The sequence below is a fragment of the Astatotilapia calliptera genome, chromosome 7 (genome assembly GCF_900246225.1).
Source record: "Astatotilapia calliptera chromosome 7, fAstCal1.2, whole genome shotgun sequence".
In the NCBI taxonomy this organism is placed as follows: Eukaryota; Metazoa; Chordata; class Actinopteri; order Cichliformes; family Cichlidae; genus Astatotilapia; species Astatotilapia calliptera.
The window spans coordinates 923331-939044 of NC_039308.1; the positions used below are offsets into that span (position 1 = coordinate 923331).

Here is a 15714-nt window from a genome sequence, read left to right on the forward strand (position 1 = left end):
GGGCTGTGAACCGTTAGGAGGACTGACTGCACAATGATGTCATTTTACTCGCTGACGACCGTTGTACTGCGGACAGATCTGCGTCGCGAGCGCTCGGCTAATTATCGTGTGCGCACTCAGACAACTGCCACTACGTCACTGCAAGCTGCTGAAACGTCATCGGGATCTACAGGTGAGCATTTTACGTGAACTCAGTGTGTGAGTCTCCGTGTTTACATATCTTTGTGGGGACCAAACATTGGAAGTTTATGGGGACCAACAGTTCCGTCCCCACGAGCCGTCTTTCACACTCAAACTGCAGTGTCAGGGTCAGAGTTCAAGCTGAGGGCCAGGCACTGGTTTTGGATGGTTGGGCAATCAGCTAGGGAAGGGTTATGTCAAAAAGATGTCGTCACTAAGATATGAAAATGTGGGTGCGTGCGTGTGTGTGTTTTCCGGTTTGTCGGTGAGCCACAGCTCAACTCTGCTTCCTGCACTCAGCTGCGGCAGTTGAGTTGGTGCTCGTCGGTTTGCGCTGCAGGAAGTTTGCCAACATTAAAAACGAGATGAGGACATCACAGCTCCAGGAGCTGATTGCAAAATCAGGACATTACATGTGAGCGTGCTTTAAACGTGCAGTTTATCGCATGTCCCCGAACCCTCCTGACCTTTGAGCCTCAGCTCTCGGGTCACAGACGAGCTGCACGCAGCTGTGTGTTTAAACTCGCTGAGCTCACTGGTGTCAAGCCAGCCTCCACTTTGTTTTACCTTCCCTGTGTATTCAAAGTATTATGGCAAAAGACGTGGAAACCTGATTTCAAAATAAGATAAGATAAAACTTTATTAATCCCTCGGGTGGGTGTAATGTTCTTATTCCTCTATGAATAAAACATCAAGAATTGCTCCTGGTGCTAGCTTCAGCTAGCTGTTTATTATTCTTTCTACAACGATCACTTCTTCTTCTATTCTGTATATCTTATTGATTCCAGAGCGCCCCCTGTGGGTAGCTTCAACAATAGCAACTATCATTACAGTGGGTTCCTCTGGGAAATTCGGTTTCCAAAAAAGCACAGCACCGACAGAAGTTACAGAATATTATATATATATATACATATATATATATATATATGGAGACTTTAACCATGCCACACTGGACTCTACTCTGGCTGCTTTTCACCAGTTTGTGAATTGTCCCACAAGGAGCAACAGGACAATTGACCTACTGTATGCTAATGTGAGAGATGCATACAGAGCCACCCCCCTCCCCCCACTAGGGAAGTCAGACCACAACCTGGTTTAACTACAGCCACAATACACACCCCTCGTCCAAAGGCAGCCGGTCACAACGCGCTCCATCCGGAGATGGACCCCAGAAAAGGAGGATGCTCTGAGAGACTGCTATGACACCACAGACTGGGATGTGCTCCTGAGCCCACATGGTGAGGACATAGAGGGGGCGACACACTGTCTTACAGACTACCTCAACTTTTGTGTGGACACGGTCGCCCCTGCTAAGACGGTACGGTGTTATCCTAATAACAAACCGTGGGTAACACAGGAAGTCAAAGCTGTCCTCAACATGAAGAAGAAGGCTTTCAGGAGCAAAGTGAAGGAGGAGATGAAGGCAGCACAGCGGGAGGTGAAACGCTGCCTGAGGGAAGCAAAGGACACCTACAGGAGGAAGGTGGAGCAGAAGTTGGAGAGGAACAATATGAGGGAGGTCTGGAATGGTGTGAAAACCATCACAGGCCACAACACCAAGAAAAGCACAGTGGGGGGGGGACTGTGGAGAAGGCAAACGAACTCAACAACTTCTTCAACAGGTTTGACCAGCCCACAACCCCCCCACCCTCACCTTCACTACAGAGTCCTCTCCCCACTCTCCTGCCTCCCTCGCTTCCCCCCCTTCCTGACACCATGACACCCCCCTCCTCCAATCCCTCTCTCAGCAGCAAGACATCTCCCCCCCTCCCCTCCTCCCAAACATCTCCCAGTGTCACAGTGGATCAGGTCAGGAGGCAACTGAGGAAGCTTCGCCCCAGAAAGGCAGCAGGCCCAGACAAGGTGTGTCCTAGGATGCTAAAGGCGTGTGCTGCTGAACTTGGGGAGCCGCTACAACGAGTCTTCAACCTCAGTCTACGACTGGGGAGAGTGCCCGCCCTATGGAAGACATCCTGCATCGTCCCGGTCCCCAAAAAGAACCGGCCCAATGAGCTGAATGACTTCCGACCGGTGGCACTGACGTCACATCTTATGAAGACTCTAGAGCGGCTCTTCCTCAACCTCCTCCGACCACAGGTACAACATGCCCAGGACCCACTACAGTTTGCATACAAGGCGGGTGTCGGAGTGGAGGATGCCATCCTGTACCTCCTACACAGAGCCCACTCACACCTGGATGGGGGAAAAGGCACGGTCAGGATCCTGTTTCTGGACTTTTCCAGTGCCTTTAATACCATCCGGCCCTGTATGCTTCAGGAAAAACTGAACAGGATGGAGGTGGACCCCTGCCTGGTGGCTTGGATCTCCGACTACCTCACCGACAGACCACAGTACGTCAGGCTGAAGGACATCACGTCTGACACTGTGGTCAGCAGCACAGGAGCACCACAGGGAACTGTGCTGTCCCCTCTTCTCTTCACCCTGTACACCTCTGACTTCTGCTACAACTCTGAATTATGCCACATTCAGAAGTTTGCAGACGACACGGCCATCATGGGGTGTATCTGGGATGATCAGGAAGAGGAGTACAGAAGTCTGGTGAGGAACTTTGTCGCATGGAGTCACACAAACCACCTGCAACTCAACACCTCAAAGACTAAGGAACTGGTTGTGGACTTCGGGAGGTCCAGAGAAGGTCCACTGCCGGTTCAGATAGAGGGGGAGGAGGTGGAGGTGGTCAACAAGTACAAGTACCCTCGGGCTGTGGGTGGACAATAAACTGGACTGGTCATGCAACACAGAGCACCTGTATAAAAAAGCCCAAAGCCGACTGTACTTCCTCAGGAGGCTGAGGTCTTTTAACATCTGCAGGAAGCTCCTGAGGATGTTTTACCAGTCGGTGGTTGCTGGAGTACTTTTCTATGCTGTGGTGTGCTGGGGGAGCAGCACAGCAAAGAAGGACTCATCCAGGCTGGAGAAACTGATCAGGAGGGCTAGCTCTGTGGTCGGCATGAAGCTGGACACTCTGGTGACAGTGGCAGAGAAAAGGACATTTGCAGATGACACGGTGTTGAGTTGCATATAAGCTAACTTATATATATTATATATATATATATATATATATATATAGCTAACTTATATTTGTCCCACACGCCATCAGACTGTTTAACTCCTCTCTGGAGGGGAGAGGGAGGGGAGACAGGAGGACAAAGGAGGGGGGAACAACTAAGCTGTAGTGCCTCTGCACCTCACTGTGCAATACCTTTTGTGCAATACCTTTTGTTAATAGTCAACAGTGCAATAGACTCAATACTTGAAATGTGCAATTCACTTGTATTTTTATTTTTTATTCCTATTTATTCTATTTATCCCCTTTGTATATTTTATTTATATTTGTCTCTGTATTTATATATATGTGTGTGTGTGTGTGTGTGTGTGTGTGTGTGTGTGTGTGTGTGTATATATATATATATTAGAGATGGACCGATCCGATATTACGTATCGGTATCGGTCCGATACTGACCTAAATTACTGGATCGGATATCGGAGAAAAATAAAAAATGTAATCCGATCCATTAAATATCAGGAAAGCACCTCACAAAACTTGCAACACGCCGTAACTCACCTCAGAACGTTAGCACGTCGGAGCAGTATGCATCACGTGATAGAGCGGCTGTGGCATGGGGACCTGTGGTGGTCTGGATAGCATGTGGAGCTTCGCTAGCAACCCGGCATTTCATCTCCGACAAAGTTATCCCCGAGAGAAGTAAAGCAAGTGTGTAAGTCCATCTCTGAATGTTTGTAAAGCATTCCTGCGTTAAGCTTAACAAACGATATATGGAGCGACTGCCTCTCTCTCTCTTGCTGCTACTTCAATCATGAAACTGCTTAATGATCAGTTGATCGGCTTTTCTGTCACGAGTCCGTGTCTCTGGTTTGTTTTTGGCCCACTTTGCACCAGAAAGAGGAAACCAGCGGCTGAACAACAGCAGCACGTTTAAGCTTGATCAGCTGTTGTTAGAATGTATTTAATATTACTTTCTACTCGAGGATCTTTTCTACGTAGCTGACGCTGGTAACTGTGCAGGGGCGGATCTAGCAAAGTTTAGCCAGGGGGGCCGATAGGGCATGAACAGGGAAAAGGGGGCACAAAGACATACTTTTCTTTCTTATTCTCATTTAAAATGTCGAGCTTTTAATTATTCAATATTTATCTGAATCTTACACCCAAAGTTTTAATCTGATGTAAAATGTATAGAAGTCCATTACTGTATATAGTAACTATTAAGTCTAATATATACCCTAGTAAGCTATAGTACTTTTTCCTTTGGGAAGGTACCATCTGTGCAGTCTGCAATTTTGTTGAAGAAAGATGTTGAATCTATTTAATATTTCTTGAAAAATAATTGATTTCTGTGCTTTTTTTTCACACTGCATCAAATTAAGGTTGATTACGTCGATTAAGCATCATGAGGTGGAGCGTGAGGGGTGGTTCCCTATTTTTTATTTATTTATTTTTGTTGTTGCTGGGAGTTGGAACCCTATTAGTTAGGTTGCTTAATATTTATGCTAAGTACTCTTTAAAATACCAGAATAGGGAGGATGGTGTAGGTCTAAGTTTATTAGATTGATCAGTATTGCTGAACTATGAAATATTTTTTTTTGCATACAGGTATAACAGAATAGCTTTAGTGTAGTTGTTGTTTTAAACTTGAGTATGAACTTATACAAAATGCAGCAAGATATTTAAAAAACAGTTTTGTTGATTAAAAAACACTATATCGGATTCATATCGGTATCGGCAGATATCCAAATTTATGATATCGGTATCGGACATAAAAAAGTGGTATCGTGCCATCTCTAATTTATATATAACAATTCTGTAACTGTAACTTCGGTCGGTGCTGTGCTTTTTTTGGAAATCGAATTTCCCAGAGGAACCCACCCGAGGGATTAATAAAGTTCTATCTTATCTTATCTTATCTTATCTTATCTTATCTTATCTTATCTTATCTTATCTTATCTTATATATATATATATATATATATATATATATATATATATATATATATATATATATATATATATATATACACACACACACAAGGGGGACAAATAGAATAAATAGGAATAAAATAAAAATACAAGTGAATTGCACATTTCAAGTATTGAGTCTATTGCACTGTTGACTATTTACAAAAGGTATTGCACAGTGAGGTGCAGAGGCACTACAGCTTAGTTGTTCCCCCCTCCTTTGTCCTCCTGTTTCCCCTCCCTCTCCCCTCCAGAGAGGAGTTAAACAGTCTGATGGCGTGTGGGACAAAGGAGTTTTTAAGTCTGTTAGTTCTTGTCTTTGGGAGAAGCAACCTGTCACTGAACAGACTCTTCTGGTTGTTAATGGCCGTGTGCAGAGGATGCCCAGCATTGTCCATAATGTCCATCAGTTTCTTTAATGTCCTTTTCTCTGCCACTGTCACCAGAGTGTCCAGCTTCATGCCGACCACAGAGCTAGCCTCCTGATCAGTTTCTCCAGCCTGGATGAGTCCTTCTTTGCTGTGCTGCTCCCCCAGCACACCACAGCATAGAAAAGTACTCCAGCAACCACCGACTGGTAAAACATCCTCAGGAGCTTCCTGCAGATGTTAAAAGACCTCAGCCTCCTGAGGAAGTACAGTCGGCTTTGGGCTTTTTTATACAGGTGCTCTGTGTTGCATGACCAGTCCAGTTTATTGTCCACCCACAGCCCGAGGTACTTGTACTTGTTGACCACCTCCACCTCCTCCCCCTCTATCTGAACCGGCAGTGGACCTTCTCTGGACCTCCCGAAGTCCACAACCAGTTCCTTAGTCTTTGAGGTGTTGAGTTGGTTTGTGTGACTCCATGCGACAAAGTTCCTCACCAGACTTCTGGACTCCTCTTCCTGATCATCCCAGATACACCCCATGATGGCTGTGTCATCTGCAAACTTCTGAATATGGCATAATTCAGAGTTGTAGCAGAAGTCAGAGGTGTACAGGGTGAAGAGAAGAGGGGACAGCACAGTTCCCTGTGGTGCTCCTGTGCTGCTGACCACAGTGTCAGACGTGATGTCCTTCAGCCTGACGTACTGTGGTCTGTCGGTGAGGTAGTCGGAGATCCAAGCCACCAGGCAGGGGTCCACCTCCATCCTGTTCAGTTTTTCCTGAAGCAGACGGGACTGGATGGTATTAAAGGCACTCCTGAAGCATGACTTCTAAATAAAAGCCAACTTCCAGTAAATTAAGAGCACATTCACAAATATCAGTTAGTCTTGTTTGAACACTCTAATGCTGGATACAAATGACATACCCTAGTATTCTGGTAGCAACATGTCAATATTAAAGCCATCTCCTTTTGGATTTCAAAGTAAAAGCCCTCTGAATGTTTATTTTTGAACTACTCTTTCAAATGATTCAGAATGGAAAATTCACGTTTCCACAGACAAGTCGCAGTCTATACTGACAGTATCCAACCCCACAGTGACACCATGTCAATCCGGTTGTTCAGTGATGACGCGACGAATCCTACTTCCGGGCCTAAAGTAGTCTGCGTTTAATATGGCTTTTGTGTTGTTAACATGTTTAATGTTTTGTATTTTCTTCTATTTGATCTCAAAAAGCTCCTAAAACAGTCAGTGATCCCTGTTGACCTCCCTCGGCTTTTATTACCGCTAATCATTTATTTAAGCTCAGTTTTTAAAACCTTAGGATGTAACTACAGCCCAGCCCATGCAGCAGTATATGAATGACTAACCTCGTATTGTGGATGGATTATCTCAGTTGTTCTCCTGGCTGAAGTTTGGTCCTTTTACAGCATCCTGCCATGCGATTACATTTGTTCCTGACCACCGAGAACACTCACGTTAACTTTTATCCAGTGGAAAAAAGTTATCTTGTTTATATTATGCTAACATAGCTGTGTCGCTAGCGGTCACGTAGCACATCATTATATACCAGCTAGCCCAACTTCAGTAACCCTACAAACGTCACTGCTGTTTAGTTTTCTGTCTTCATTTATGTTGGAAGTGACAGCAGAGCTGTACGTTTTAATTTGTTTCCAAAACCCCGCAGTCAGGACATGCTATATTGTATTTAGATAGAAGCTAGCGAGCTAACTCCCTGCTAACTTCTAACTCCGTTAAATGTCATAAATTCCGTTTTCATGGATGCCTGGATGTTAAACTCAATTGTTACACCTGGTAGAGCAGAACACTGATCATTTTATTAAAGATGAAAGACTTTAGACAGTTTTCAACTCTCAGTAATGCCACAGTGATCGTTTGATATATGGACCTGCAGCGGAGTTTAGGTCCAGACACGGCTAGTGACGTAAATGGTAAATGGCCTGTATTTATATAGCACTTTACTAGTCCCTAAGGACCCCAAAGCGCTTTACATATCCAGTCATCCACCCATTCACACACTGGTGATGGCAAGCTACATTGTAGCCACAGCTGCCCTGGGGCGCACTGACAGAGGCGAGGCTGCCGGACACTGGCGCCACCGGGCCCTCTGACCACCACCAGTAGGCAACGGGTGAAGTGTCTTGCCCAAGGACACAACGACGTCAGACTGAACAACCGGATATCAATCGTTCTTATTTTGCCTTTCAAAATAAGAGCCCTTTCAAATTGCCCACACGGGAAATAATCTTTCAATGAATTCTGATTTCTCTAAAAAGACAAATTCTTGTTTACACTGCATAATTTCCATCTGGGTCAAGAGTAAGCAAACCCACAGTGATACCATATCAATTTGTTTCTTTATGCTTTTGTTTATTCTGATTATGTACTCCGTTATGATTTGCCATTTGTTAGGTTTCCCTGGTCCCACTTCTGTCTGCTTGTGAATCTGTCTGTTTAGTTCTGTGTCTTGTCTGGTTCTCTGTGTCTGAGCTTCCTGTTTTATTCTGAAGGTCCCCGTCTCATGTGAGTGTGTTCAGTTTCCGTTTCCTCCGTCCCGTCAGCGCTGACTTCTTCCAGCTGTGTTGCCCTCCTGTCTCTCATCCCCTGATCACTGCTGTGTGTATTTAAGCCCTGTGTGTTCTCCTGCCTGTTGCCAGTTCGTCTGTGTTTCACGGTGTCCTGTTCCTCGTCTGCGGCTCTCCGGTATCGTCTCAGGTTTGTTATTTAGTTTATCCAGTTTAGGTTTCTTTAGTTCCCTCTCATCCCTCGCTGCCTGTTTGCCACTACACCACCCTGTAAATAAACATCACTCGAATCATCATTCATCACCTGCATTTTGGGGCCTCCTTGTCTGATGTTGCTTTCCAAAATAAAAGCCTTTTCAAATTGCCCATATATGACTTACTCTTTTAATGATTTCAAAATGCTCTTAAATTGAAATTTGCTGTTTCCACAGGATGAATCCATGTTAGATCAACAGTATCCAACCCGACAGTAAAACCATGTAAATTTCAAGTTGCTCTGATTTTGCCTTTCAAATTAATGGCCCGTCGAATTTGCCCATATGTGATATAGTCTTTCAATTATTTCAGAATGTTTTAAAAATAAATTGCTGTTTCCACGGGATAATTTCCCTCTAGATCAACAGTGTACACTATCACGGGGATATCAAGTCAATTTCAAGTCGCCTTGATTTTGCCTTTCAAAGTAATGGCCCGTTGAAATTGCCCATGTATGACCCACTCTTTCACTGACTTCAGAATCCCATTAAAAGCAAAGTTAAGCATCTTTGTTCTCTGTGAAAGAAAAAAACTACAGAGACTTCCATCTTTAATATACAGCACCCAGCAGGAGGTGAAGGGTCAGAGCACTGAGTTTCTGTCCTGGATTTTTTGGAGTATTTCTCCGTCTCCTGGAAACAGAGAAAGCAGCTTTCCTGCCGAGCTGTCCGGCCGCTCCCGGGCGGGCAGGAAGCGACCGGACGCTGCCAGCGCTTCCACGTCAGAGGAGCCAGAGCCGCTGCTGTCAGCCAGTCAGAGAGCGACTGGACGCCGGCTCACTGTGACGTCTTTGTCAGCGAATGAAGCGCGCTTTGTCTGCAGCTGCTGACATCACCTGCAGTCAGACACCAGAGGGGAGCTAAATGTAGACTGTACTTAAACGATGGACGCCTGACACCACTGCAGGTATTTATTACACAGATTCTGACGCAGAGTCCTGGGAGCGCCGCTTTTCTTCAGCTGCAGCTCAATGCATGACTCCAACCTCTGCTGGAAACAGCGGCGCGGACGCTATCGTGTAAGGCAGCTCGGGAGGGTTGGGGGTCGTGGCACACGGCGCGGCACCGCTCTTAGAGGGGCGACTGTGCGACGTCCAGCTGCCGCCTGAAGCTGCACACACGCCTTTGTCCAAACACTCGTTTTGACTGAAGCCACTTGAAGCTGCCAGCCGAGGATTGGTGTGAGGAGGACTAAAGATGGACACCCACACCATAATGGAGCCTCTGTGTGTCCCCAGGCCCAGCCAACAGGACGCTCTCTGTTCTGTGAAGTAACGATTGAGCACATAAACTGATCACACTCCTGTGACCTCTGACCCCTTTAAGGCTGTCAAACGGGTCAGAAACCGGACTTTCTGTCTAAGGTAACCTGTGTAAAAGTGGCAGCCATGTTTCTTTTACGTCTATTGTGACGTCAGAACGGCGCACAGGAACTTTGGGTCCTTTCACTTATTTCCTGCTTTTCTGCAGTGAAACGGACGCAGACCTGGATGCTGGACGCTGCAGCCCGGCCACGTCTTTAGAAACAAAACCAGATCACATGATCCTTCACCGCTTTTCTTCTTCTTTTTAGATTATTTCATCTCAGTCAAAAATCTACTTATTCATTTACCATTTCTTCCTGTGGAGAGCCTCTTCTGGCTTCACATCCCATCGCTTCCTTTCTTGCAGGTTTCTCTCTCTCCTCATCATCACTGCTTTCACAGAGAGGAAGGGGGCGGGGCTGAGTGCAGGCAGCACACGCTGCTGGTTCCCAACGACTCTGATTTACAAACGCACACCTTCTATACATTTAATTCATTATTATATTGAATAAACTCATTTTTCTGTTTGCACGTCGACATCAGTAAACGAGGCGCGGTGTGCAGTTCGTCCCCATGTTAACCCGATTCTTTTGTCCCCGTGACAGAACAGAGGAAACCGACTCTTAGTGTTAAAACATTTATATTTCTTTGTCTTCAATCATCTTCCGGAGAGACCCCTGCACAGCTCAAACGCCAGCTCCAACATTTTTAGCTCCACGTGTCTTATATGATGTTATTTCTGTACTTCAGACGTCACAGTTTCAAACGTTGCTTATATTGTGTCTTATCTGTTAATACACCTGTGCACTAAGACTTCCTGTTCTTCCGTCTGCTGAGCACCTTGTGAGTCAACAGTGGCCTTGCTCTACAAGCCGTCATTATTAAAGTACATAAAACAATCTGATAGGAAAATAAGGATACTGAGGATATTGATTTCATGACAGGCCTCAGTCTTATTGGTGGACGTCTCCCGCTGAGTCCAAACCGTCGTTAAAGAGCGTCAAACACGGATTGGCTCCCTCACATGTGCTTCCTGAGCTCGATCTCTCTCCGTTTGTAGCTCGTTCTTTGCTTCCACACTTTTTAAAAGCTGTCCTGCGTCGGGGTGCTCGCAGGGTTGAAAAGTGGCCTTGTGTTAAAGGTTGGGATGCGGTGACTCGGTCGGCGCGAGCCTCTGGTGCCTCCGAGGCGTCTGCAGCTACAAACAGACTCGCATGCCAAACCAACACCGCTTCCTCCCACGGCCCGGCGGGGAGGACGGGCTGTAGACGGAGTGACTGCGGCTCACACGGGGATCCATTTGAATCATCGTCTCACTTCCTGCTTGCTGACTGGACACGCGAAGGTCGTGTAATTTGAAGCCGTCCTCTCCTGCAGCATCCTGACTCTGTACAGAGGGAGCACTGCGACCTGACATCATCAGGGTGAAGCTTTCAGGTCACACTCGTTACCTTTGACCTTTGTGCTTTCTACTTTTGCTTTCAGTGTGACTCAGTTCAGGCACGATAGGTGCTTCACAGGGTTCAGGGGAAGATGATGAGCCGTCCGGGTGTGGCACGTCCACCGAGCGCAGAGCTTCAGCAGAGGAGGACGTTTCAGACACATCTGTGGATGAAATAAAAGCAGAAGGAGCGCCTGTGGTGCTCTCAGATGTTTGCAGGTTATAACACAGGAGTAATTTAGATTTCACTGGGGGGACGGCGTACACACATCCATGATGAGACTCAGAGGGAGGCGGAGGCGGAGGCTGGAGGCTGTCGGAGGGGGGGAGGCAGACAGCGAGTCTTTGTGGTCCGCTGGACAAAGAGTGTTTCTCAGTTTGGGTTGGCGGAGGAACAGATCGGACTCGGGCGCCGCTTTGACTTCAGCTCTGCTTCTCGTTTGCAGGGAGAAGACGACATGAAGCTGCTGCTGCTGCTGCTCTGCTTCGGGACGCTTCGCGTGGGTGAGTCCGAGTTCCTCCTCGCCGTAAACCAGCCAGAAGGATTCATAGCGGTTAGAAAGAGTGTGAAGCCACGATCGCTGTAAGACACCTGCTGATCCATTCAGAGGCTGACGGTCACCTCCCAGATCACTTCCTGCTGTAAACGATTAAAGTAAAAACTCTGGGGCTGAATTCTGCTTTTCCATGTTTCAAATATTTTTTCTTTAACTAGATTTAATCGTTTTTACCAGAGGAGAAAAAGTCAGTACTGGACCTGAGTATGAATGAAGTGAATCTGCCGGTGTTGATCCTGCTCTCATGTGGAGGATAATTCCAAATGTTCTGCTGAGAATATCAGTGATTCAAGAAAGCTTTGTTGTCATTCTCATGTTTACATGAGGTGAGACGAAGCTACGTACCCACGGTCCCGGTTTCCCATTAAAGCAACAGAAATAATGAAATAATACAAACAAGTGAAGTGCAACAACCTGGGAAACTGTGGAGCAGGTATACAAGTGTAGACTGGATATATGTGATATATATATGAGTACAGCTTCAGCGTTTTCTTTAAATAATAAAGGGGGACACGTAAAGGTGTCAGAAACACTGCTGTGTTCGATCATTATGGACAAAGCTCTGATAGGCCGACAGCGTGAGCTGGGATCACGTCAGCCTGCGACCGTGTCGCTCACAGGACGAGCGCTGCCTCAATAAATGGTTTTATTTATAAGTCAGAAACGCTGTGCGCCCGGCTGCAGGGTCGGTAGTGTTTCAGTGTTGTGTATCTGTGTATGCAGATCACATCTGTCCTGCACGTCATCAGGGCGTCAAGGCTGCTTTTGGTTTTAAATTGTTTTATTTGTTCAGTTTTGTGAGTCTGGAATGAGTAAAGGTCGATTTTAAGGACATTTCGGCGGTGCTCTGCCCGTCGTGGTGCTACCACACCTCCACATAAGCAGGTCAGTAGATCGCTTCGCCATCGCTGTCAGAGGTGGCACAGACTCCACAACACTATAAACTCTTAACCATAAAAACACACTGACTCGACCTTTCTCTCACACTTGTGTCCAAACACACTTCTAGGCGCCGCCCCCTGCTGGACATTAGAAGTAATGCAGGCTTCACTTGTCAGCCCTAGAAGCTTTGTCCATCTTTATATACAGTCTGTGGGATTTTCTCTTTGGAAGATGTTTTAGGGGATTTCAGTCAAATGATGATTTGTGTATTTATTCAATATATTTCATATATAATTAATGAATTGGTGAATAAATAGGTAGTAAGAACATGAAAACCTGACGTGTTGTTTCCAAAACGATAAATCTCGCTCCTCCTTCTCCTCGTTCTCCTTCAGGTTCTGGGCTTCGCTGCTATAAGTGCCAGGATTACACCGGACGCTGCCAGGACGTCCAGGAGTGCACGTATGAGGACTCGTGCATCTCTCTGAGTGAGAGAGGTCAGTTTAACCCAGAGTTGACCACTTCCTGTTAGCTTCGTGGTTCAGAGACTGGCCAGATTAGCTCAGAGCTATGACTCCTGTGTTATTAGTGCTGAGTCGGCTCATTTTACTTTGATGCTAAATCTTAAAAATGAAGGACGCACTTTTCTTTTTCAGCTCCACTCAGAATTTTCTCTGTCAGCCAATCAGATATCTGTGCGTGTGTTTGGTTTTCCAGGTGGGAAGACCATCCGTCAGTGCATCAGGTACACGGACTGCGATAACTCCCGCCTCAGCCAGATGTTCCCGGCCATCTCCGCCTTCACGTACCGATGCTGCAGCAGCAACCTGTGCAACTCCGGCACCGCTTGCACCGCGGTCACGCCCCTGGTGGCTCTGCTGGGGTCTCTGCTGAGTGTCTGGTGGTGCTGGATGTGAAGCAGCATGTCAGTGTTTCAGCCACAGATTGTATAAAGTCGATGGATGTCTGAACAGCTAAAGTCCTTCAACCTGCTCTTTCTAATGACCAGCAGGGGGCGCCTCCTCTGGTCCGGAGAAAATGAGCGTCCTGCTCAGCCGATCTCAGCTCAGTAAACTCGCTAATGGTCTCTGTCGCAGGTTCAGGTCTAAAACTTTCTAAAATAAAACACGAACTTGGTCCTGTTAGAGTCGCAGAGGAGCAGGAGGAGTTTCTGTGACTGAACCGTCACAAACAGGCCCTCACTAACCAGCAGGTGACGTCACTCCAGCGACATCCATCTTTTATATACAGCCTATGATTTCATCTTTCAAAGCTAACACGAACTAAAGCAAATGTAAAAAAATAAAAACAGCTTTTTCACCTTGTCAGCTGATTTCTCACTTCTTATTCTGCAAATTGAACAATAAATACGAGAGAAAAAAATATTTAAAAAACTGTGTTGCTTCTTTTTTTTAAAGAACAAACAAAAACACATAGATTCATCCGCCAGTTACATAGTCCCTCTGTGGAGGGAGATTATTCTCATGATCCACAAGCATAAACTCTGATTTATAGATGAGCTCCGTGATGTGTTGAATGTGCGCTGCACTGGTGATGACTTCAAACACTCTTAATAACAGCATTCAAACTGCAATAACTTTTGATAACGATGACCAGCTGTTTATTAGTCATCGAGCTTATATAAACAGTATGTCACAAAGGTGAGTACACGCCACACATTTTTGTAGATATTTTATCTTTTCATGGGACAACACTGAAGATATACGGAGCCAGTCTATAGGGGTTCAGGCCCATGCAGAACAGCAGTGGGGACAGAGCATCTCCTTGGTAGATCTCACATTTGATGCTGACTTATGCTATGGGCTTGAAGTTGGCCTCTAGTGTTGTCCGCCACATCCCCATTGAGTTCCTGATGAAGGCTCTTGGGTCCTGCTGGTTTGTATAGTTCCAGGCTGTCCAGGATCCAGGTGTGGGGCATTGAGTCATAGGCCTTCTTGTAATCCAGGCAGTGCACAGGTTGGTCAGCCTAGTCTTGCAGTCTTGGGTGAGTGCTCTCTCTACCAGTAGTTGATGATTCGCTCCACTGGTATTCCTGCCAATTCCTTTCTGTGCCCCACTTGTGTATTAAGCCATTATTATCAGGAAGTCCTAAAAACTCCCTGAAAAGCCTTCAGCTGATCCAAAATGCTGCAGCAAGAGTCCTGACAGGGACTAGAAAGAGAGAGCAGATTTCTCCTGTTTTGGCTTCCTGTTAAATCCAGAATTCAAATCCTGCTCCTCACATACAAGGTCTTAAATAATCAGGCCCCATCTTATCTTAATGACCTTGTAGTACCATATCACCCTATTAGAGCACTTCGCTCTCGCTCTGCAGGCCTACTTGTTGTTCCTAGAGTATTTAAAAGTAGAATGGGAGGCAGAGCCTTCAGTTTTCAGGCCCCTCTTCTGTGGAACCAGCTTCCAGTTTGGATTCAGGAGACAGACACTATCTCTACTTTCAAGATTAGGCTTCAAACTTTCCTTTTTGCTAAAGCATATAGTTAGGGCTGGACCAGGTGACCCTGAATCCTCCCTTAGTTATGCTGCAGTAGACGTAGGCTGCCGGGGGATTCCCATGATGCACTGGGTGTTTCTTCTTCACTCACTATGTGTTAACAGACCTCTCTACATTGAATCATATCTGTTATTAACCTCTGTCTCTCTTCCACAGCATGTCTTTATCCTGTCTTCCTTCTCTCACCCCAACCAATCACAGCAGATGGCCCCGCCCCTCCCTGAGCCTGGTTCTGCTGCAGGTTTCTTCCTGTTAAAAGGGAGGTTTTTCCTTCCCACTGTCGCCAAAGTGCTGCTCATAGGCTCGTATCTATTATTGTAGGATCTACTGTACAATATAAAGCACCTTGAGGCAACTGTTGTTGTGATTTGGCGCTATATAAATAAAATTTAATTGAATTGAATATGCCTGTTCATCTTAGCCGCTATGATGCCTGACAGGAGCTTCCACCTGGTACTGAGGCAGGTTACTGGCCAGTAGTTGGATGGGACTGGTTCCTTCTGGGGGTCCCTGAGGATCTGGACTGTCCGCCGTTCAGTAAGCCATTCTGGGTGGGGAGGTTGCTGTGGTCTGCTCTTAGATCCAGTAGCCACTGAGTATTGCTGTTATGGTTGCGTCCTTCTCCCGTACGCTCTTGCAGTATTGCTCTGTCTCCAGCCTTGGTGGTGCTGTC

The 15714-nt window shown here is 46.1% G+C and overlaps 1 protein-coding gene across 2 annotated transcripts; it reads left to right on the forward strand.

Moving 5' to 3' along the window:
* The first annotated feature begins 16 nt into the window (after positions 1–16).
* Positions 17–13911, forward strand: cd59b (CD59 molecule (CD59 blood group) b). Of its 2 annotated transcripts, none has more exons than XM_026172352.1 (4): positions 17–172; positions 11534–11591; positions 12922–13023; positions 13244–13911. In XM_026172352.1, the coding sequence occupies exons 2-4, from the start codon at positions 11546–11548 to the stop codon at positions 13441–13443; spliced, it is 348 nt and encodes a 115-aa protein (XP_026028137.1). In that variant the 5' UTR covers positions 17–172; positions 11534–11545; the 3' UTR covers positions 13444–13911. The 2 variants fall into 2 exon arrangements, with proteins under 2 accessions (XP_026028137.1, XP_026028138.1); XM_026172353.1 differs by lacking the exon at positions 17–172 and adding an exon at positions 8213–8278.
* Positions 13912–15714: the final 1803 nt, after the last annotated feature.